A 26,011-nucleotide genomic window follows, 5' to 3' on the forward strand; every position below is an offset into this window, starting at 1 on the left:
GCCAAATCGGATTATTTCAGGCCTTCATGCATGAAAAGAGAGCAAGTGAAAAAGAAACACAGGAGGAAGAAAAAGAAAACTGGATTTATTCAGCACCTTTCAAAAGATGAAGTGCACATGAGGCATATTATGCATTATTTATTTTATGAGATCTGCACTGTTTTTACTACTATAATTAATTTTTAGGGTTAATCAAATGTTCCTTGTCATATAATCACCACAGAATGAATAAAGTTTGCTGCAAGATCTGCAAAGAAATCTCTGTTATAAACAGATCAAACGGCACCGACATAGAAAACCAGAAGCAGTAACGCTAACTGTAACCATGGTGTTGTGGCAGAAATAGTTGAATATTATTACATTATTCATTACAGGGTTTGTACAGCCTTTTGAGAGAGAAGTTCAAGCAATTTTCAATGACTTAAAAGCATTTCACACAACTGCTTCCAGCACTTTAAAGCTCCTAAGTCATCCAATTTGAATGTTATTTTCAATGGGATGACCAAAATATACAGTGGTGAACAAACACTTAAGGAAAATTAAAAATACATCAAATCATCATTATAACATGTAGATGGCAATAGAGGAGCGCTTATTGGCTTATTAGTCATCCATTTATACATTTTCCTTTATATTTTGAAATTATAAAATAACTATTATAAAATCACTATTATAAAATATCAAATCATTAAAGGGGTCATATAATGCCCATTTTCCACAAGTTGATATTATTCTTTAGGGTCTTAATGAAAAGTCTGTAATATAGTTTGGTTAAAATTTCTCATTGGTAGTGTAAAAAACACCTTTTTTTTACCTTGTCAAAAACAGCTCTTTTCAGAGCAAGCCGTATTGTGTCATTCTCCTTTAAATGTTAATGAGCTCTGCTGACTCCGCCCCTCTCTTCCGAGCCGCTCTCTGAGGGACTGTTTACTTTAGCCGCATTGATCCTGAAACTTGCTAATTAGCACATTATTAGGAAAGGCCATTTGCAAAGATTCATTTAAAAAACCTTGTACTCACTTCTTCTGGAGGTGAAGATGGATCATGAATGATTCGCGCGAACATAGATGCATTTAGGTAGATGGAGGGCGCATTTCCTTCAGAACCAAACCTAATCCTCTTCAGAGGCTCAGATGACTGGAGTAAATGACGACTGCTATGTTCATTATTACCAAAGACTATAGAATACCCAAGACGTGTCACTCGTGCAGTTTTGAATGTGGAAAAATGCAATGCTCAATATGGCCGCTCAATGGCAGAAAGCCCCTCCTTCTGAATGAAAGAGCCAATCACTAATCGGTAAAGTCAGCGCATCACTGCAGCTGCAGTTAGAAGTCCCGGTTGCTATAGAAACAGTCAGCTTTCTGAGACTTGCGTTTAGGACTGTGCATGCGCACTGGCTGATCTAGCCTGAAAAATAAGCTTTTTATAATGCTATTTGAGCAAAAGAAACAACATTTATGATACAGTTGTTGTCAGATTTCTTTGGTGATTTCAAATATGAAATTTAATCGTAAGCTTAGTGAATAGTTTTGGAGAATTTGATGTTTCCCCATTCAAAGAGATAGGAGCTGCTCTTGGATGCCCGAGAGGCGTTTCAAAGATGGACGCCGAGTGACATGACTTGTCTTAAAGAGATTTTGTTATTACATCCAGCAACAAAACACCTCAATCGCTTAGGAGTCATTCTTGTCTACATCTGCTCCGGCGGTGAAACAACTGATGACAGCTCACTCAGGGCGGGTCTGAGGTAAGACACCAGTGCAGTCTGTGCTAAAACGCTGCTGTCAATCAAACTATCGTGGGAGCGGACTTCGTCCGTGTGACGTCACACGGACAGACGGCTCGATTTGAGAAAGGGGTAAAGATTTTAGTAGATTAAAAAAAAACACTGGATGGATTTTTATCATTATGGGTGGTTGTGTACACACACTGCCAACACACATTTCAAACAACTTGTAAAAGTGCATGTAGCATTATATGACCCCTTTAAGAAATCACTTTTTTGTGAATGAAGTTCTATTTGCAACTGAATCACACATAATCACTTGTTGGTCAGGTTGTTGGTCAGTTTCATATAAGACTATAGAAGAATAATGGTACATTTAATAAGAGTACAATATATATATATCTTCTATAGATTTTGCACTTGTTCCTGTTGTTAATAAAATGCATTTTGTAAGCTTCCCAACTCAAGCTGAGTGCTTTATTGTCAAATGTGTAAAACATGAAATAAACAAGAAATGAATGTAATATTAACTGCATATATTAATGCAAAACAATAGTAATTTTTGTCATATCTCTCTGAAATTAAAAGAATACTGCATATTGTAATCTCTACGAGTCTATTTATTATCAAAGCATTTGTCAGTAGTACAGTTAAAATGGGGAAAATATGTGAACAATTGCATTGCAGGCTAATTTGTGCCTCTAAATTTTCTGCTTGTGCTCCTAAAAATGTTCAGTCAGGGGCTACAGTGCTCCTAGTAAAAGTAGTTAGTCTGGAGCCCTGTATTAATAATAATTAATTGTAATTTGCCGCCTCTGTAAATCACTTCTGCTCTGTGAATGAATCTATAAATGTATTTTTATAGAGCAATCCAGTGTTCCTTGTTCGAAAACAGCTTCTGTTTTCAGAATAAATATGTATTTTATTTATATCTCATATTTTCATCCATCATTTCATGTTTTTATAGTCATAATTTTATAAAACATCACAAACTTTATGACATGATTTCTATAATTGTAATTTCTGTATAAATCGCTACTTCTGCACTGTCTATGCTGCTATATATGTATTTTTGTAGTGGAAACCAAATGTTTCTTGTCAGAAAGCTCTTACTTTTCAGAATAAGACCAGCACTGGTTTCCTTGAAAGCCTCAGTAGTGTTTAACGCTGACCATCAAACTCCCTTGGTCTGTACTTTTGGGGTTTTTACTTATTTGACTCTTGCCAGAAGATCAATATGCCCTGGTTTTGAAGGTGGCTTATAATTATCCATGGAAGCAGTGAGTGGCGTTTTCTTATTTCTGTCCAGTCCCATGTGTTTCTCTATGCCTGTGATCACTTCCAGTAGTGCACACAAAGATAATTTCAATTTACATGTATCTGACTGTTGTTGTATGATCACTAAAGTGTGAGAATAGAGACAACCTTGACAGTGCAAGAGAGATGCAATTTCCTCTTACTTGGCAGGACAGTAAATTTGACTGAGAAGTGTGTCTTTTTCATGTGAGAATGTGAATGAGTGAATGAAGAGAGAGTGAATTTCATGTGAGAGAGTGAATGAAGGCAGTATCCACACACACATACTCTGTAACTTGTTGTTATTTGCAGTTGTAGATGGAAAGTTTAAATAGGGAAGCTGTGTTACACTGGCCACATAATGGCCAAACCGCAAGAAGCAGAGAAGGAGTTTGTACCAGTCCCTTTCTTTCTCTCTCACAGACACACACAGTGTTTGGCTGTGATGGATGCTGATGAATTGGTTTATATGGTTTAGTAATTACACATAATGATTGTTCATTAGTTCAGCTTTGTGGATATGACCGACATGTTACTGTGGCAACACCAGCAAAACTTGCCATACATTCTACTCCATAATGCCTCCACCTCCCGTATGCTTTGTAAATTAAACATGGATATAATTTTGAATGCTTGATGACAAAAATGTAGTGTATATCAATAAATGAGCAAAGTACAACAAACTTATACTGAACTCAATAATTATAAAAAATAGATAGATAGATAGATGATATACTTTATTAAATTTATTATTAATAGCTACTTATTAGATGAATATACTATTAACTGTTTCAGGCCATTTCCTCTTTGCAGCTGGTTGATATAGGCATTTTCCAACTTCTATTGATTGAAACTAACAGGCTTTCTCACTTGCAGCAACATACCAAAATGGCAAGCTCCACCACTGTCTGTAAGCCTTTAAACCCAGTCCACCCACATCTAATTAGTGTGAAGCATGCAGCAGAACTCCAGTGGAAAACTAAACTAGGATCCCTAAACAGGGACGTCTTGTGTAACAAGTTCAGGTGTTTATGGCAAACACATTGTTTGTTTAGTTCCATTACCATGACAAGCTTCGTTTCAGCCCATGGATAGTTTTTCTGAAACTGTTCTTTGGTTATTTAATGGTTTATTGTGATAGCCTAGCCTGTTTCATAACAGATGATGATATCAGAACTAAGCTGGTCTAACTGCTTCAGTGGGTCTTTTTACCTTTTTACTGCCATCCTGAACGTGGCACTCATGGCATGAGATTCTGAAAAGACAGTCAATTGTTTTCAATCATAAAAGGTTGAATAAATATGCCACATTTGTCATTCCATGTGATGATGGGGAGAATTCCCTGTAGGGCGCTGAGGCTGACTGCTCATGAGCTGGTTCTCCAGTCTGTTAGTGAGTTGTGGTCAGAGATGTAGACAAACACAATGAAGTAGTCATGAAGCAATGCAATGAGGTCTTTATTTCAGAACATATTTGGGTGACAAGAGTCCATAAGAGATGGAATTGGGTGTTTTGAGGCAGTTTTAGCATCCATGCACAAGGCACTAAAGTCAGGCTTTATCTTAAAGTCTAGATTTGTTTCATTACATAGCAAAATTAAATGTTAAAATGTTGAGTTGCTTTGCCTGGTTTGTAACAAACTGCATGTGTTTCTTAAGCTGTATGTATTTTATACTTCATATGTATTTCATGTATGTATTGCAGTAGAAGTATATTTTTGAATTCTTATTATTTAAATGTTTTCACATTTTTAGTCCATTTTTATAGTCGTAATTTCACTTTTAAAGCATCAAAATTATGTATGATATTAGAATTATTCAATATTAAGTACTTCATTACAACTAAATCGAATGTTGGTAATTGATTAAGCAATGCAACCATAATAATTATTCTGTCCCAGTGCATTCTGGGAAGAAGGCGAATGGGACTGAACCCCGAAAATCTTTGTTTCAGTGCAGGCCAGTGCTTGTTGGTTGACTAATTTCAACTGAAAAGCTGCATAGAGATAAATTAGCTGTATTCCTGAAAGTTGTAAGTGGCTAGTTTGCAGTTTAGTGAACACACATGTACAGTATATTGTATGTATAGTGAAGTGTTTGGTCCAGATGGCAATATGTGCTGTGGGTTTGAGTTGTCAGGCAGTTCATCAAAAGTGTTTCAAAGCCAGTCTCGGTTCTTGAAATATGCTTACAAAGTGGTAACTCGAGAAAAGAGAAGAGAGAATTAATAATGAAGACAAATGAGGGGGAATAGCTGTAGATTGAGTGAGGAAGTGGTGAAGACTACAGATGCCCTTGATGCCAGATCTGGGCTTAATTTTGCTGTAGTTGCGGTAGAGCACACAAAAAAACGTTTGCCTTCACGCAGGATCTGAAACACATGGACTTGATGCTGTAGTCGAGCAATTAGAAGCTTCTCCATCTGAATGCGATCACACAGACTCAAGCTAATGCACGTTTCAATCTGCTTCCTGACCTCAATGACAGTGATGTCTTACAAGCAGAATGTCTTAGAATGAAAGTAGACTGATTTCACCATATAACAAACACAACATGTCTGCCTGTCACTGTGATTTATGTGACAAATTCCAGCTGTCAGGCATAGATGACCCGAGCCTCTGTTCACTCTCGTGTCCTGTCATGAGCTTCCCCCTTAACACATGGGACACACTCTTTTCTATTAACATTTATACATTTAGCAACTGTAATTTAAGATAGGAAAAAACTCAAGCAATGGTCACACTTTATTTTAAGGTCCAATTCTCGCTATTAACAAACCATTAACTATGACTTTTGCCTCAATAAACTCATAATTTGCTGCTTATTAATAGTTAGTAAGGTAGTTGTTAAATTTAGGTATTGGATAGGATTAGGGATGTAGAATATGGGCATGCAGATTATGTGCTTTATAATCACTAATAAACAGGCAATATGTTAATAATAGGCATGCTAACTAGCAACTAGTTAATAGTGAGAATTGGTCCCTATACTAAAGTTTCCCAAGCTATTTACCTTAAAATAATATAGATGAAAATAAAATAAAAAATCACATTCCAGTTGCCAGTGAAATAGAAATTCACCTTTACTATCCTTGTACCTTGATTATAATTATTATACAGTTTGCCGAAAACTATAGCCGTTAGATATACTTTCTACAACATGTAATCACCAGCCTTAGACATGTTCTTCTGCCATCAATTTTCTCAAACTTTAATTAGTTTTATTAAGTGTTTTGTGTTTTTGGAATTGAATCTAAACCACCAATAATCCTTAAGGGGAAAAATCCCCCTCACAGAACCAAAAAGCTAGTTTGATGCTGTGGTGAATCAGACACACACCTGTCCTGGAACCGTAAAATCAGCCATAACTCTCACTCTCTAGATAATGAGTGTTTTAGGCTTGCATGAGCCTGTGAGGTGGAGAGACAGAAGAAAAAATGAATATAGAGAACTGAACACTGCACACTTAACGTGTTTCATCTGATGCCATTAAATCAACTGTTAACCCTCAGTTCTGAACATGGTTAATAACATTTGAATCCATAAATATGATATAATGTGTTGACATACTTGCTTAAGCAGCTTATCTGTTCTTTCTGTGTGTACTGACGAGTCAAAGAGGATGAGTGATAGATTAGGTGCTGTTGTCCGAGCCGTGAACAGCAGAGGGGTGAGAAACGGAGCCGCCAAACCTTGGAATGTCTTGGAATCTTTCCAGGATTCACAAAGGTGTTCTAAAGTGACTCTAACGGTTTTAAACATTTACAAAAGCACACAGAACAGATATTTCAGTTGTAATGTAACAGACATCCTTCACTTTTATAGCCTTGGAGAAAGAAACAATATTTGGGATCTGATTTCAAATGCAGAGACAAAAGAAGCAGATCTAAACCAGATAGAAATTTAAAGGAATATTTAACCCCAAAATTAATATTCTACAATTTCCTCACCCTCATGTCGTATGCATAAGACTTTGGTTAATCTCTGAAACACAAAACACAACCTGAGAGGTTTCTGTCCCTCCATTGACAGTACAGGTGACCAAAACAGTTTGAACTGATCCAAACTGGCTGTAAAGTTTTCTGTAGAGATATGATTTATATGATGATGCATTAGAACCATTGAGGTTTGTTCTAGTGTGTCATGCACACACGTGCTTCTGTGTTTACTATATATGCACTGTACTGTATGTATGAGTCGATCACTGATTAGATGTAAAAAACAAAACAAAAAAAAAGCCTAAATTAAACCTGTTCATCATATAAAGTGACTGTATCTCTTCACAAGATTAAACTGCATTCATATATGAATTAATTTTAAGGTGGCTTTATAAACTCTGTGGATTTTTAAGTTGTGGTTACCTGTCCTGAACCCTTTCAGGTTTCATTAAAATAGCTTTATTTGTGTTTCAAAGATTAACCAAAGCCTTTGGAGCAACATGAGATGAGGTTGAATTTTCATTTTTGGGTGAACTATCCCTTTAATGGACAAAGGAACTTGATTTGGTAACGAGAATGAAGCAGAAAATGGATAAAGCCTTCGACTGCCAGGATGGAATGAAACGGACTCAGCAGGCTCCGGAATGCTGGGATTCTTTATAGAAGTCTTAATGATGTCCCAGAGTATTTTAAGATCCGGAGACGAGCTGAATGAACAGCTGTGCGCCTAAACCAGAATTCATTCCAGACGACTTCAGACACATTTTAAAGTGTGTGTGTGTGTGTGTGTGTGTGTGTGTCTGTATGTCTGTGAGGGTGGATGAATGGATGAAAGTGGTTCGGGACACTTGGAGCACAAAGAAAACTTGAATGAATTGCACAATATGATGTATTATTGGGGAGGCTTGGTTTAGAGTTGCTGTGACCCAGACTGTGTGTTTATGTGTGTGTATGTGTGTCGTTGCTTCCCGTAACATACACTCACAGGTGCTCGAGACTGGTATATTAGTTTTCATATTTATGCCTCGGGGGGTTAAAACACACATTGACATCTCAAGTAGCAGATTTATAGAAACAGAAATTGCATTTGGTGTGTGTGTGTGTGTGGTGAGTAAAGGACTTTCCCTGCAAACTTTATGATTCCCAGACCTGTGTGTCACAGTGGAGTGCGGTGTCCCTGCTTTAGGTGTGTGAGTGTTTGATGTGTCATATTCCAGCTGTGCACACACATCAATCTAAACATTCCTCCCTGTCTGAGAATCGCTTAATGTCATGACTAAGCAACAAAACTGGTCTCTGAAACATAAAACACAACTTGAGTGGTTTCTGCCCCTCCATTGACAGTACAGGTAACCAAAACTGTTTGACAATACTTGTCAGAGACACACTGATTTACATTTCTGTGCTCAGCTATTTTAGAGATTCTGCTCAGTATTTTACATTAATTGTTAGTACTTTGCTTTGTCAGAACTATTTGAAAAGCACGGATAAAATGGAAATATGTTTAATGTTTTTATTTTATATTTGTTTACTTTTAACATTACAATACCCTACCATATTTATAGAAAAGTATTTCTGCCACAGAATAAAAAAAAGGTAATTGAGAGTTTTTATTACATAATTCTGATTTTCTTCCTTGCAATTCTGAGTTTATATTTCACAAATCTGTCTTTGTTTCTCTCAATTCTGAGAAAAAAGTCAGATTTGTGAGATATACATTTTTTTCTAATATTGATTTTTTCCCCGAGTTTAAATTTCACAAATCTGAGTTTATATCTTGTAATACTGACTTCTTTTTTCAGAATTCAGTTTACATCTCACAATTCTGTTTTTTTTTTTTCTGCCACAGAATTTATGTAAATATATTTTATACCAATAATATTTTGGGCCTTTTTTTGTATATTTTTGAAAATATATTTTAAATATAGAAATATATTTTTTAAAAGTATATTTTGACCTCTATATATTTCAGTCCAAGTAAATGCATTTTCATGCCCCAGAAATATATTTAGAAATATATTTTGGTATTTATTGGTAATATTTTTCCTATTTCAAAAATATATTTCATTGAGCTTCCCTGTTTGCAACATATATTTAGCATATATTTCAAATACATTTGGCCACAAAAAATATACTTTTTTGCCATATGGGTTTCACCTATATAGTAGCGAAGTATGCAAATTCAGCAATTATAGGCTTTTTCAAAAATCACCTCCTATAACCTTACATATATATACGTATAATTTGTAGTGGTGTCTGAATTCTGAAAATAGAGATTACTTGCAATTCATGTAACACTTGAAAAGGCTATATGGGTAAAATAGTTTGCAATAGTTGACAATCTAAATAAAACACTATACTGCCTATTGTTTGTGTATACTACGCATTTTTCAGGAATAATGGATGAGAATATACTGTAGGGGCAATTTCAGATACAGCCATACTTAACTTTTAACATTGAAATGTTTGATTGCCAGCACAGTATTTAACCTTTGATAAAACTCTTTTTGATGAAAGAATGAATCATATGGTTTAAACAGCACTGCAGTGTTGATGAGCTGGGAAATATCACTCTAATGAGGGAAATCTGCACTCAGTCTCTTTAGAGCTGACTCACCCTCAGATGAGAGATTTGGCGGGGATTAGTAATAACAGATTGAAACACACAAAGAGACTGGAAGAGAAAATTGATTGCAGACATCTAAGTGGCCAGTAGATTTACAGTAAACATGATCTCAGTCTTTCATTTACATTTATTTTGCCTCTTTCTCACACATACACCACAGCTACGCTTTTGATAGTTTTTGAGATTAATAGGTTAGTAATTTCCTCCCAATTGCAATATTCATATTTTGAGAGATAAATCAGTGCATATTTGCACTGCATTGCATTTGTTAACAATTAGCTCTATAATTGGGTACTCCCATTGATTGACATGCCGTCCTCTCTCTTCCACTGGACAGGTGGTTTTGTGAGGGGCGGGAGCTGCACCACTGCCCTGATATCCAGATCTGTCGTGATGGTGACCTGCACACTCTGGTGATAACTGAAGCATTTGAAGACGACACCGGCAGGTACACCTGTGTAGCTTCCAACGCACTGGGAGCAGACAACACCTCTGCAGAGGTCTATATTGAAGGTGAGGTCATAGTTATCAATTTTAGATCAGTATTTTTGTCTTTTTTCTCCAAGTAATAAAACATCTAATCATCCTTTAAACAAGATAAACTTACTTGAAAGTATTTTTTTTCTCTTTATGTTTTAAGTATAAGTCTAATAAATGCAATGTGGTTTATAGTTAAGAAAAAAAAAACTGTTTGTCAATAGGGTATTAAATATAACCTTCAGTCAAGATATTTTGTCTGCTAAGAATTATCTTCAAATTACCTTGGGAACAATACTGGTTAAAAAAAGGTTTTGGCAGAGTAGCAAATGGATAAATGTTGAGAAATAGAAAAATAATGTGTATTATAATGTGTATAAATATGAAAAATTAATATATAGCAACACTATTACATGCAGTTAAAATGAAATATAAAAAATTACTTGCTGTACCACAAAATAATTAAATTTTTAAGGGGAACACTTTATAATAATTGCACACTATGAATCATTAGTTAAGCATTAGTAAATAGCCAATTCATCCTTTATAAAGCATTGTTCCAACATTAATAGGCATTAGTAAGCAGTTTATAAATACAGCTATAAATGTTTTGTTCTTGAGCATATCTATAATGTTTAATAATTGTATTTTCATACTTTATTAATGATCAATTTAACATTTCTAAATTATAACGTTATTTAAAAAAAGTTATTTAGGAGTTGTCAGTGGTTCATAAGATCATTTAGAAAGTATATGTAAATGATTAATAAACTATTTAAATGTACATTTATAATTCTTATTATGTAGACACATGATAATAGTTACTCAGTGTGTTAATAAAAGCTTTATTAACGCATATTCCTGCTGTAATTCATGATTGAAGTCAGGTAGTTATAAAATATTTAGTAGTTGCCAGCCATCTATTTTTGTGAGCTCATCTAAAGTGAAGACTATTTATACCTTGTAAAGCATTTAAAGGCTCATTTATCTTCCAAACAGAAAAGTTAATAGTTAATAAAAAGTTAAGAAATTTGTAATAGATATGCTTATAAATCAAGAACAAGGCTGTATTTATAAACTGCTTACTAATGCCTATTAATGTTGGAGCAATGTTTTATAAAGGATGAGCTGACTATTTACTAATGCTTACCTAATGATTCATAGCGTGCAGTTATTATAAAGTGTTAGCCATTTTTCAAATTAGATGATGTTTAATAGTATTAAGGTGCAGTATCAAAATCTGTAAATATGCTTTATTGTCAAACTCATAAGGTGAAGGATCCTTGCAGGTTCTTCTTCATATGGCCTTTGACCCTTTGACCTTAGACCTCAGTTGACAGTTTAACTGGCCCTAACTATGTATTATCTAATAGCCCCTAATTCACCAAGTGCCATAAAAGTTCCTATTATCTAACCTGAAGCATGTGGCAGGTTGTTTGGGTGTGAACTGACCTTAATAGCCAAGGCCATTAGGCTGTCTTTGAAGGCCAATAATCCATCAAGAATTTACAGCTCACACAGAAGTCACTTTCAAATCGAGTAGATTTCTGTTGGTCAGCCGGGTCAATTCATGTGACTAACGTGAACATGAGCGAAATCTGCTCAGTGAGCACTTTCACCTTTATACAAAACTCCTGTTCATGTGATTTCCTATTAAAGATGACTGGATTTCGTTCATGCTATTTTGCAGTAAAAGGAAGGCAGCGTGCAATGTTTTAAACAAGAATGAATGTTTTACTCTTCCATTTTCTCATTCGTAAAGGTGCTTCTTCTTCAGACTCAGAAGGTGAAGGATCCGTGTCGAAGTCTAGGTCCGGAGCCATGCCACAGTATGTGTGTTTTCAACATGTTCTTCCTCGCATGACCTTTAACCCTTTGACCTCAGGCCTCATCTTAACTGGCCCTGACTATGTATTATCTAATAGCCCCTAATTTATCCTCTGCCATGAAAGTTTGTATTGCTCCTCCTGAAGAACATGGCAGGTTGTTTGGGAATGAAGTGACCTTAAAGAACAGCCAAAGCTGTCTTAGAAGGCCAATAATCAATCAGGAATTTAGGAATCATGTTGCCTAATCTTCTTAATTTGTGTGATCGCTTGAACTCTTTTCAGTCACCTCTGAACTCATCCGCTTATTTCTCTTCCTGTTATCTCTTGCCTCTACTGGCCTATCAGTCTTTCCTTTCTGTTTACACAATTATTAAAAGCTTGGCTCTGGTTTCCTGTGACATCATCGCACCCATTTGGGATTACGCTTTCACTGGCTCCAAAGTCATTTATAAGGTGCAAACTGCATAGTGAAAATTCACACAGTGGAGTGGATATTACTTCACTATGCTCGCGCGCGCGCGCGTGTGTGTGTGTGTGTGTGTGTGTGTGTAAGTTGGTGTGTGTTAGAAAGGAATTACCCCACACAGAGAGAATGTAAACAATTTGCAACATTATAGCATTTATTAACTTGTCTTTAACTTATATTTCTATATATTTGCTGTTGGAAACTTTCACTTTAAATTAAATTAAATTACCTAATGTTTTAAAAACACTGTTAAGACTTTAAATGAACTTGTATCCGCCCAATAGAAGTGAATATAGCTTTTTTAATGTGCTCAAATAGGATATCACTCTCATTTTCAGTCTGGCAAAGATTCCAAAAGTTTAATTTTATATTAAAATCACCGGACTATAAAAAGATCAGAAACATTACAGTAGACATCTTTTTTTACTAACACTAGTGTTTTTAAAATGATTGAGATATTATTATAGATTTAATTAATATTTTGAATGTTTTTATTTTTATATTTTCCATTTTAATTTAAATTTTAGTTAAAGTTTTTGTAACTTTGTTGTATTTGTGTTATTTTTAAGTCTGTTAAGTTTTTTCTCTTTTTTTTTAATTTAGTTTTTGTTTTAGATATTTTAGTACATCAAGTTGATACATTTAAACTAAAAAAATTAAACTGAAAAAAAAAAATAGAAATGTTGCCTTGGCAACTAGTTGAAATAAAATATTTAAGTTGTTATTTTATTTTATTTTGTTTTAGTTCATAACATTCATTTTATTTATTTATTTATAAGTAACAAAAATGCTTCTATGGTTTTAGCTTTATCTCGGTTTTCCCCTACAATCCAAACACATGCAGCATAGGTGAATTGAACACTCTAAATTGCCTGTTGGTGAGTGTGTGAATGTGTGTGGGCCCTGAGATGGACTGACCATTCATTCAGGATGGCCTGAGATGCCTGTGGCCCAAAATGCTGAAATAGGTTCCAGCCTCCTGTGACCCTGCAGAGGATAAAGCAGTTTGGAAATGGATGGATGGATAGATGAATGGTTTTCAGTTTTAGTGAAATATAATAACCCTGACCAGCAATGAAACAAATTCTGACCACTGATTTATTCTGAGGCAAAATATAACCCAGCTGTTTCTATATTTTTGCTTGGTTTGTTATATGTGACCCTAAACTGGGTCACATATAATAAAAATGTAACTTCACTTGAAGAAATTTTAATGGACTGTGACAGAGCAAAAAGATTGATTCATTTGTCATTGCTTGACAAAATGTTTTCAACTTTCAGCCAGGATAACTCAAAATACCCGTTTCTTTCAATCACAAGCTCTATTTTTTTTTTTTGGTTCAAATGTACATGAATATTGCAAGATGAGAGAAATGTTGTTTACTTTATATCTAAATGTTGTCTTAAAGGATGACTTTGTATTGTTGATGATTATGTTTTAGTGTTGCTAATATTTTCTCTCATGCAGGGCTCAGAGAAAAACCAGCTCAGTTTCTTTGACGATACACACATCGTCACCAAAGAGCCCAGAGGCCCAACCTCATCGCTCCACACTGGTCCAGCCGCTTTCTACCACACCACAGAGAGTAAGAAATACACTCACAGACTATACCTCTATTTTGGCACTGAAACTGCATACTATAGGGTGCTGCAAGAATAAATCCTTAAACCGAGAAATAAGTTTGTAAAGTTAGCAAGCTAGTATAAGTTATCTACTACAATGACAGAGAAATAGACACATGCACAAATATGTCTGTAAGACTCATCAGGAATGTCAACAGCAGATAGACTTATAAAAACTTGCGCTCTCTGGAAAGATCCATAATAACCACACATTGTCTCTCTTTCTTTCTCTCTCTGTCAGGTCCAGAGTCCAGTTTCTTCACTCTATGCTGGTGATGCTCCTGTTAAAGCGCCCCCTACCTTTACTAAGGTAATGACACGGCCACACACAGATACAAACATCTCTAGCAGCATTCAAAAACACACACATATTTTGAGAAATGGATGGATTAGTCTTTGTATGAGCTTTTCCAAATCATTCTGCTATGTTTGCTTAGTGTGCTAAATCATTTTCCACCTCCTTAAAGAAAAAAGTTTTTAGCCCCCCCGCTCCATTATCCCATTCTGTCTTTCATCTGAGAGACTTTAATCTTCTAATGAGAAGATGAGCCTTTTTATAATAGATGGTTTCGTGTCATCATCATAGTCCTAAACAAACAGGCACACAAATAAAATGGCTAGTTTGTATAGACATTCTTCTTGACTTGAACTTTAAATAAACCTATAACGTGTCACGTGTAACCACAAGCATGCTACACACACTCACACAAAGCTTCAAAGAGAGCGAACACACAACAGAAAGCAACTCACACACACATGTATAAACAAACTACTCTTCGCCTTTTTATTTTTATGGGTTGCTGACAGCTTCTTGCCTCTATGTCTGTTATGTCGTCAGTCTGAAAGAGTATGTACTTGAGAATGAAAGAGGTGATGAAGAAAGAGCAGAATTAGTGGTTGTATACCTTTTCATCTGCCTCTTCAGTTTTTACATTCATCTGTCTGTTCTCTTTCCCTTTGTTTACCTCTCGGTCTGTTTTTGCAGTGTTAACCTGTGGTTCTCTTGCTCTGTAGATGTTGCAGGATGCGCAGGCATCTGAAGGTCAGGTGGTGGTTTTGGAGTGCCGTGTGAGAGGTAGTCTTCCTCTGCAGGTTCAGTGGTTTCGAGAGGGCAAGGAGATCCAGGACTCCCCTGACTTCCGCATCCTGCAGAAGAGTAAGAGAAACTCAGAGAGCAATTTAAAGAGGCATTCAGTAGTTCTTTAGCAAGTGTTAGAATTGCTGTTCTTCATGTATTTTAATTACAACATTGTTGAATGCTGGGCTGTCATATATCGACACTGAGTTTTATGTAAATTACATGTATACTAGTGCTTTTTAAGGCCACTTCACACTACACCAACAGACATGGATTCCAATACGTCACTTTTCAGACATTCCAAGATCCAGTAAATGCATCATATTTAATTGGCAAAAACAAGCGCTGAACAAAGCCAACAGATGCAGACAGGGATAACACGCTACTTTTTTCATCCAAATTTATGAATTTAATTTATGTGGAATATTTGCGAATAAAGCACAAATTTAGTCTGACGTGAACAACGTAATTTCCTGGGAAACTGACATAATAAATCATAGTGACAAACACTATCATGTCATGTTATCTTGCGTTTGGCAGTACCTGATGTGTGGGAACGTAATCGTGAGAGACAGTTCTGGGAGGTAATTATACCAAATCAGTTTAATGACAGGGTTTTGCTCATATATTTCAGAGCAAAATCCATTTTTTTCCTTGAATCAGGGAATTTATTTGTTAAAAGTTTTTTATTCACATTTTAAGATTTAAGGTCTTGACGTTTTCTGTCAGCATTTTTATTTTTATCTTTTGTATGCGATAACCCAAAATTATGTATAAAAATATGTGGGTGGAATAATAGCTAGTTGGCTATTATGAGTTCAGTCATCATCTCATGTCAGTGTACACCATTCAGATGACTCATAAAAACACAATTCATTTGTTATTGTGTTTAAAATAGCACCAAACTACTGAATGCACCTTTAAATTGAAGAGGTCACCCGTAAAATGAAAATTCTTTTATAATTTACTCACCCTTGTATGACTTGTATAAGGAAACATTTTTAAAAATATGTTTATGATAAATTTACAAAAAAGTAAGTCATCTGGGTTTGAAACAAAATGAATACATTATGAATACAATTACTATGTTTGGTTTATTGGTAGACTGATAACTAGTGATTTGTCATAGTGTTTGTGTTTCTCTCTTAATTCCCATATCGCTTTTTCATCAGAGCCAAGATCAGCAGCAGAACCCGGTGAGTTTTTTTACTCCTGCTTCTACTTTCCACTCCTCTTATTCATAAAACACTTTCCTCCAGATACATGTGTACATATGGATTTATCAAGATAATAATTCTCTGTAAGCCCAACATTTGTGACATCAAAACAATGCAATATGCCGTTTGGACGAGATATGACTCGAAAATCTCTGATTAACAAAACAAATGAACAGGATACATGCATGTCAACACCGCTTATGAGTCACATACTTTCACTTATCGGTACATGTTTATGGCTCACCTTTTAACTCTCGCATCTATCTTTGGATATGTCTCAGTCTGTTCACTAGTTCAGTAGTTCATATAATGGTTTTGTTCATTTTAACAGTGACAGCGAATATGCATGATAAACGAATGAAAGTAATAAAACAATATTTGTTGACAAATACCACCTACATTTTAATATGAGCCTCGTCATTTGTAATGGTGTCGCGGGTAATTGAGTCATCACTGTCTCAATGTTTAGTGATCAAGGCCCTTGCTAGTGACTGAATTGGTGTTCACAATTCACTGAATCACCTCGTAGGAAATATGGAAAAGGAATGAGACACAGCCTCTGTCTGCCGCAGTAGACTTCTCTCTTCTATTGAATCACCTCTGTAACCACCAATTACCTGTCTAGATTCACCACACCTGTCTATTTAATTGTCTATCATCTGTCTACATCCCTCCCTCATTACAGGAAATATTTATGCAATTCTCATATCTCTGGGAAAAGCATTGTTGGATGCCCCATTGCAGCAATAGATTATGTTGTAAAACTGGGCAGTTATAGTAGCTAGCAAATTCATTTGAATGGTTTAAGCTTATGTGTGTGTCACTGTGTAATTGATTAAATTAATTTCTAGTCTGGTTTTGCTTGTGATATTGATGACTCTGTAATTGATGGCTCCTGTGATTGGTCTTGCAGAGGAAATCTGTACGTTGGTGATTGCAGAGGCATTCCCTGAAGACGGAGGTCTGTTTTGCTGCACTGCAACCAACCAATACGGCTCGGATAATAGCATGGCACAACTCACTGTCACCCCAGGTTTGTTTACACTGTATCTACAATAACTATATCTGAGATCAAAGTTCATGGTAATGTAAATATGTAAGTTGCCCGGTGATATATTGGTGCATAAAGAGGTTCACATTTAAAGAACCATGTTCATGTAAGAAAAGAAAATCAATTATAAAACAGTGTAATATATAGCAAACGTCTGTCTTATATAAGTATGTACTAGTGCTGTCAATTGATTAATCGCGATTAATCGAATCAAAAATAAAAGTTTTTGTTTACATAATATATGTATTACAATATATGTGTGTGTAGTGTGTATATTTATTATGTATATATATATATATATATTATTTTTTATTTTTTTATTATGTATATATAAAAACACACACATACAGCACATATTTTTAAAATATTTACATGTATATATTTATATTCATATAAATTATATAATGTATGAATTTATTTAATATATAAACATAACATATTTTTTCTTAAATATATACATGAAATGTGTGTGTATTTATATATACTTAATAAATATACACAGTACACACATATATATTATGTAAACAAAAACTTTTATTTTGGATGCGATTAATCGTTTGACAGCACTAGTTTATACACAACCAATCAAATGTTTGGGGTCAGTGAGGTTTAAAAAAAAAAAATGTTTATGTTTTCCAAAGAAGTCTCTCTCAATTAATTAATCAATCAATAAATAATTTTATTGTTATGGCAAAGCTAAACTTTCAGTCTTCAGTCTCTCATGAATCTTTAGAAATCATTCTAATATCCTAATATGGATATTAAGAAACATTTCTTATTAATAGTAATTTTGCAAAAATATTGTACAGCTTAACAATTTTGTGGAAAATTTGAGACTTGTTTTTCAGGATTCTTTGATAAAAAGAAAGTAAAACAATAATAAAAAAAATCAGTTATCAGTGAATAAATGTATAAATAATCTTACTAACCCCAAACTTCTGAACAGTAGTATGTATTTTTACAGAATTTTCATAATGAAGAAAGAATATTTTTTTAAATAAAGACTTTTTTAGAATATATCTTGTATTGATGTTTACAAAAGCGTTTTACACAAACCTGTTTATGACCTGAGTCCAGTATTCTTTTGTTTGAGTGTAATATGTAATATGACATGAGTTAAAAGAAGGCCAAAGGATAAACCTCAGCATGCTCTCAAATTTAAGTAGTAAATAAGTGATGTAACACAGGAATCGTAATGACTTTATTTACAAAGCAGTAACAAAAAACTAAAATGCCCTTTCCAAAAAAGGCATAGCAACTCCATCTGTGATCGTTCGATGACATTTTATGGGGCCCACTGTAGTTCATCTTGAAAACATGTCAATTGCATGAGGCCGACCAGCCACATCCTATCCACAACACTCCAGGATCAGAGTGTGGGTGAGGAGAGAGGATACAGTATGTGCTGATAGCTGTGTGTCACATGGCAAAGACAGGAGAGGCATGAATGTTTATACTGCATGATGGAGTGGGTGTACTTATATTTCCAGGAGTCCTTAAGCCTTAAGTTTACTATTGAGCCATTTAAGTAAATCTGAGACAATCTCAGTCAGATTTCATGTCTGATATAGGTTTGGATTAGGTTTTGGCTGTGGATTAACAGTTTATCCAGGATTATGGGTAGTTAAGTTTTCTTCCGTTGCAGGTGTGTTTCAGCATTTTGCAATGATTGTTAAAGTGTTGTAAAAACTGATTGTTCAACAATGACGAAATTATGATCTGATTTCCCCGATTACTCATAGACCCAATATTTCCTTCTGTATTTCCACTGAAGTGCACTGTGACGTGGACCAACTGGATTTCATCACCCACTTAATAGGGAAAGAAATCTGTTCTCACCCTATAATGAACTGTACTATGTCTTCTGTTATCTTGGATTTCTAGTTGCTGAAGAGTTGCCCAGCAATGGCGTATCTGGGGATGACAGTGTGTTTGAGGACAACCAATCATTCCCGCCTCCACCTCCTCCACCAACTGAGATTAGTTTGTTGGAAGTCCCGCCCAAAACCCCGCCGAGTGCTGAGGCCTTCCAGATCAATGAGCTGGACATCTGGCCCAGCGTCACCGCGCTGCCTGTTCAGGTCTCCGCAGATAAAGAGCCTCAGGAGAGTGTTCCCGACAAACCTCTACAAAATGGTCAGGCCTTAAACAAGCCACCAGATGAGAGTCTACAGTCACCTTCAAGTGTGAAGGAAACAGCGGCTCTGCCTCCATCGCCTTCAGCGGTTAAGGCTCCACCTCTCCCCACCAAACCCAAACCTAAACTGTGAGTACTGCGGTTGAATCCTGTACATCATCACAACCGTGTATTTATGAAGTCTTTTAGCTTTGAATCCGTCCATACGCTAGTGCAAGAGTTCACATTTTGCAGATAAATGCATTATAAATTTACAGTGTCTTTCAGGGAAAATGGACCAAAATGCTGGTGACTCATCCTGCACTAGACAGATTTTCATCCAATCAAATGCTTTCTAGAATGAGAATGTCCCTCCCACTAACACTGATACTGCCTAATGTGTGAAAAAAGCTTCCTCTATGAATTCAGTTTGTACTGCATTCAATGAAATAAAAGTACACTACCTTTCAAAATGTTGGGGTCAAGATAGATTTTTTTAAGAAATGAATGGTTATTCAATGAGGACACAATTAATTTATCAAAAGTGACAGTAAAGACATTTATAATGTTCTCGTAACCTTTTTTTAAAATTATTATTTGCTTAATAATTTTAAGGCAACGGGTGTCTTAAATTTTTTTTTAAGTTAAGTCAACTTATCACTTTTTACAGTGCAGCTTTGGTGAGCAGACGAGACTTCTTTCAAAAACATTAAAAATCTTACTGAACCCAAATTTTTTAAATGGTAGTGTACTGTATAGTATGTAAGTATGCAGGAGTTTATTATGAATACAATTTACCATAATGCCATTGTTATTTGACCTATGACGTTAGGATGTGTTGCTGTTTTCTGCCATTTACCTAATGTGATGACCACTGTTCTGTGGCCTCATGGGATAGTATAATGTCCATCAGATGCAGAATATGTCATCTGGGTATTTCTTTATGAACACTGCATATTCAGACATATTATCTATTTGACGTGCAGCATTCGGCATATTATATAATATGAAAGTATTATACCCTATATATAAGCCATATTTTTATTATACCCTACCAGCATCGAACTACACTCTCAGAAATAAAGGTACAAAAGCTGTCACTGGGGCGGTACCTTTTCAAAATATGTACACTTTAAGTACTAATATGTACCTTTAAGGTACCAAAATGGACCCTTTAGGTACAAACATGTACCTTTTGAAAAGGTACCGCCCCAGTGACAGCTTTTGTACCTTTATTTCTGAGAGTGTAGGGTATAATCTAAAGGGGTAAAGTTTACCAGTGTTTCTGTGGTGATGTACAGTACAGCCCCCAGCTGCCTGCGTATGTCAGTAGGTGGTTTAATGGGAAAACCCCACTTAGGAACAAATGCATTCCGTCCCTTTATCACCATGTCAGAGGCCGGGCATTGCTGCGTGCCATAAATCACTGGGTGATGTGTGTGGTACGTGTGTTTGCATATGTGTTAGCAGTTGTGCTATGACTCAGTTGGATTTCAGAGGGATCATTTGCTTTAGTATTGGATGTATCCGATACTACACTATCATTTATCATCAGTTGTAGTGATATGTTTTGTGTCAGCACTGATCTGACTGTGGATTTAGGTGTGCTGTTCAGTGCCTGAAGGTAGTTGGCTGTAGATTACTCACTAGGTGAAATTTGACTCTAACTAGAACTGTTACAGTTTTTAAAGACAGCATCCCTAAGTTTAGGGTCACGATAAGGTTAAGTACACTTAACCTTGGTACAACATTAACATGAAGGGAAATCCAGAACCTACATGCCTGTGATTAGTTACGGTGACCCTCCAAGATGTACTAGTTCTAAGAGCTCCAGACTGCAACTACAAACTACAGGAAAAGATCCATATGCAAGTTTGTCAGATTTCATCTCATAAAAGCGTGTGCCGGTGTTTCCTGAACGCAGTGGCAAACAGTGTGAACTTTCATGTATGATTTGCGAAAAAATTACTCTTATGAACAGATTCTTTTTAATGAATCAGTGCAAAAGTTTCACAAAACAGCCTCTGCCCAGGTACAGACTGCTTGACTTTAGCCCCAATTTTCACTCACCAACAGTTAACTTTGAAAAAAGGAAGAAAAAAAAAGATCTGTAGTATGCACACAACAGCAACTATGCTACCTCAGACAATCGTGTAGTGAGAAGAACAGTGATCTCATTTTTTAGTAATTTCTGATACAAATTAATCTGGCTGAAATAGTCGGAATAGGCTGAAATGTGGATTTGAGTGAAATAATTATGAGCAAATGTATTTATTAAGCATTTATAACATGTGACTTAAAAATGGCTCACTATTTGGCAGGAATTGCGTTGAAATCACCTTTTTTATTCATTCAGTTGTAACTGCTTATCAATGATTTATAATGCATTTGTAAGTGAGTTATTAGTCATTTAAAAACACCTTTATAAACCCTTTATTAAAGGGAACCTTAATGCGACATAACATTTAACATTTTAATCAATAGTTTTGTCTACAGCAAAGTAAACAAGCATTGTTATATGAGCTTTTATTCTGGCTGCGATCAAAGGATGAAATTGCAGATTCATAAACACGTGAATTGCAGCAACATGAAAGCAAAAGTGTCTAAGAGGGAGGGACTCTTTGTTGACTCTAGGCAGAGTCAGTCTCATATATACATATATATAAATGTAGTTTAGCTCTGTAATCTTGTCTGGATTATGCGTGGCATTGAAGTTTGTGTGTGTGAATGTGACATTAGGCTCTTGTGGTCACACACCTACTTATTTGTTTGAAAATACTATTCAAGCTTTTTGTCTCTGTGGTTATTGACTGATTTCTGATTGATTCAGATGCCTTGCCTCCTTTACAACCCTGGAAACATAGCATGTGTGTGTGTTTAGTGGGTGGATGTTGGGAAGAAAGAGAAAAAAGTCAATTGTGTGCATTCTAGTTAGTGTATAATAAATCATGTAAATGGAAAGCTTTGCATTGTATACATGCTGTACCGGGAATACAGGGCAACATTTAGTACTTGTGGTTTTACCCGTGACTTTTCTCCATACATTTCCCCATTCGTTCTGTGATTCCAGATCAAATGAGCAAGCAGACGACCTCTCAAATGAAAGGTAAAACAAAGAATAGGTTAATGCAACCTGAGTGTGAATAACGCATATGTGCGTGGGTTTGACGGGCATGTGATAGCTATGAAAGGAAAATTGTTTCTTGTCATGGATGAGGTCCAAGTTGAGGTTTAAATGGCATGCCGTTTGGCAAAACACTGTCTTTGCTTGAGCTTTTGCAAATTATTGCCATAAAAAGCTGCTTCCCCAAAAGATTTTCCACTGTAACGTCACAAATCAAACGCTAGAAACAACACAGCAGGGAGCAGGTAGTAAGACCCTCCTCCACCATCGAATAACACACCGTCCCACTGCTTTCTACCCAGAACTAGTCACTTCACCTTGTCATTTGGTTGTAAAAACAGGAATTTCATAATTGTACAATTACCCAGGGGTCATTTCTGCATGCTGTGTGGCAGGTTATCGTCCCTCTGCATCCTCCAGGTACAACCAGACCTGAACCCTGCCTTCTGACCCTCCAATCCGTTTACACATTCCAGCTGATTTCCTTTGGATATTCCCATAACTCGCTGTTCACATTGGTGCTTTTAATAAAATGATGAAGTGGGAATTTAAGGTCACGTTGTAGCTGCTGACGTTTATCTTTTACAGGTCCCCTGTGATCTGAATTCTCCTTTAGTTCAACTTTATTTCAGCGTTACGGTGATTTATCAATTACATCTGTGATTATGTTGTTTGCTGAAAAGCAATTAGAGAATGAGTGGAAAGTATGAGTTTACAGCTCCGGTCATGTTCTTTTGGTAAACTAGTAAAAGGGTGATAAACTTCACCTGGTCTCACATTTCACGTTTCAGCGACGGGCCTTGGGCTTTTGCTGGCACTACAACATTGTTTTGATACGATGCATGTCATATAAAATAAAATCAATCTGTTGCTGCATACTAAAAGTCTTTATTTTGGAACAATTGCTTGCTTGCAAATATGTTTTTCTTTTCTCAGCCTTTCCTCCCTTTATATATCTTGTCTTGAACATTTTACCCAAAAATGAAAGGTTTGTCATAGTTTCCTCACCCTCATGTCGTTCCAAACTGACTTAATTTCTTCCGTCCAACACAAAAGGTACATTTCTGAAACATATTCTTTTCACTTTTTTCCATATAATGAAAATGAATGAGGACTGGGGTCAAGCTCCAAACTGACAAAAGGGCATCTTGAAAGTATAATAAAATATGACTTATCCACTATATTATGAGTCTTAGGAAGTCATATTACAATTTTGTGTCATTAACAGACCAAAAAATGTTACTTACTGTAACATTTGTAACAATGTTTTATTCACAAAGAGTTAATAATTTCATAAAAAATCGGATGGATACAGATGTCAAGGTCAGTTCTCTGTGAATCAGTGAATAATGTTTTAAATTCAGTCCGTTCGCCATATTAAGTTATTGTGTGATTTTTGAAGATTTATCATATAGCACACAAGTTGAATGTTCTTGAAACTGGAAAGCTCCAGTCCATATTTGTTAGAATTGCATATAGACAAATATATATATATATATATATATATATATATATATATTGTGTTCCACAGAAGAAACAAAGTCAAACAGGTTTAGAACAACATGAGGTGAGTATATGATGACAGAATTTTCATTTTGGGTGAACTATCCTTTAATTTTCATAATTTGAACATTTGAAGAGGTCTCCTACTAAAAAGTGATCTTTCACCCAAATTTAACCGTTTTAAGACATTCAGTGCCGAACTAAATGCAAGACTCACAGAAAGAAGCCAACTCAGCTGACATTCATTAAACTTATTTGAACTTATGTTGGTGGGGCATTTGGTGGGTGCTTGTTCATTGTTCTAACCAAGTGTTGAGTGAACATCCTTCATCGTTTAACACCTTTGCACTGTGCAGTTTGATTAACATGTTCAGATCTTTTCACACTTGATCCCTTGTTCACCCTTCATGCCACTGACGCTACGCCCTGTGGCTATACACGCCATACAGGAAACTGCGCAGTGTGTTTTGGCAGACTTTGGTGGGAGCAGGAGGGCCCTTGTGATATAGACAGGGCCCAGTGTCCTTCAGCACAGGAAGGGACAGAGAGAGATAGACAGAAACAGAGGAAGGTGTGAACGAACAGGGTGTTTGGTGGGCGTCAACCTGCAGTCAACCCAGAGGAAAGGCTTTGTGGGTCAATTCTGAGGAGAATATGGCATATAAAAATTAAGCACATTACTCAATTTGTGACATTTTATCTGAACAACTAAATCCCTGTTACAGCTGAGGTTTTATTTTCAGAGGAGCATCTGTGTAAGCGAGAGATGGTTATGTGCACCTCTGATTTACGAGCTTGGTGGGCTGAAATCACAGGGGTTTTACGAGAACATGCTTCACAGTGTGTAAAGTCCATACCACACTGAAATGATAACACCTGGAGCTTGTAAAGAGACACAGAGAGAGAAAGTGAGAAGACTGTCTGCGTTATGCTCTAGGGTATACGTGCTGTCACGTATGTACATTTTAAGTATGTATTTTTGTGTGTATGATAAATTAAAGATACTCAGCAGGCGGTGTCTGATATCAGCTGTACAGGTTGATGAATGTGTGTGCAATCATAGTGAGACATTTCACAAAGCCCCTTTGAATTAAAGCTGGATTATAATATATTTGTGCTGTAGGTTTGTGTGAGTGCGAGAGCCTTCGGAAAATCTTCTTTTTTTCATTGGATCAAATTAACATTAATTCTTCCTTCATGAGAACACAGGATATGTTTTTGTAAATGTACTGTCTGTTTGGTTTTGGATTCTTTTCTTGGCATCAGCATGGTAGTGGTTATGCGATACCACCACTCACAATATCTGAAGATTCTTGAGAAGTAAGTAAGCAAAGTGTTCTGATACCAGCTGGCAAAGACTATATACCACTAGGCGAGATAAGACATGACTGAAGAAAAAAGTTGGTTAATGTGCAAGGGGACTCTGGTTTAAATCACAACTTTATATATTATATATACTCTACCATTCAAAAGTTTTCTTTTCTTTCTTTATTTTTTTAATTCAAAGCAATTAATGCTTTCATTCAGCAAGGACACATGAAATTGATCAAATTGATATTTATCTATTCATCAAGGAATCCTGAAAAAATTATATACTACTTTATATACAATACTTCTGCGGAAAATGCATTCTACAACCAGTCAATATAAATATTTTCAAAAATATTCAAAGGCACATATTTGTAGTTTAAATCAGCACGATGCTTTTGCTATACACAATCACTATAAATAATAACTCTTTTGCTCCAGTTATGGGGTGGTTTTGAGATTTGAGAAATGTAAGATATATTACGTCGTCATGTTACTCTCATGAGATTTGAGATCAAACATCTGTGACGGTGAATAATTTTTTGCTAACTTTATTTTCTGAATCAGTGTTAGAAACGAATGAAGGGTGAGGTGAGGGGTACAGCAGACCCTTTTACATTCTTCCAGGAAGT

The 26,011-nt window shown here is 35.7% G+C and overlaps 1 protein-coding gene across 5 annotated transcripts in view; it reads left to right on the plus strand.

The window, feature by feature from the left end:
- Positions 1–26,011, plus strand: part of palld (palladin, cytoskeletal associated protein) — an 82,248-nt gene that overhangs the window by 26,359 nt on the left and 29,878 nt on the right. For 4 of the 5 annotated variants that reach the window (XM_058756437.1, XM_058756439.1, XM_058756440.1 and 1 more), the window contains 9 exons: positions 9,925–10,100; positions 11,827–11,893; positions 13,828–13,945; positions 14,224–14,292; positions 14,997–15,138; positions 16,233–16,256; positions 17,191–17,310; positions 19,213–19,594; positions 22,515–22,550. In XM_058756437.1, the coding sequence (XP_058612420.1) occupies positions 9,925–10,100; positions 11,827–11,893; positions 13,828–13,945; positions 14,224–14,292; positions 14,997–15,138; positions 16,233–16,256; positions 17,191–17,310; positions 19,213–19,594; positions 22,515–22,550 (1,134 nt within the window). The remainder of the gene's footprint in view (positions 1–9,924; positions 10,101–11,826; positions 11,894–13,827; positions 13,946–14,223; positions 14,293–14,996; positions 15,139–16,232; positions 16,257–17,190; positions 17,311–19,212; positions 19,595–22,514; positions 22,551–26,011) is intronic. The other variant, XM_058756438.1, reaches the window with a different exon arrangement.

The sequence above is a fragment of the Onychostoma macrolepis genome, chromosome 20, assembly GCF_012432095.1.
Source record: "Onychostoma macrolepis isolate SWU-2019 chromosome 20, ASM1243209v1, whole genome shotgun sequence".
NCBI lineage: Eukaryota > Metazoa > Chordata > Actinopteri > Cypriniformes > Cyprinidae > Onychostoma > Onychostoma macrolepis.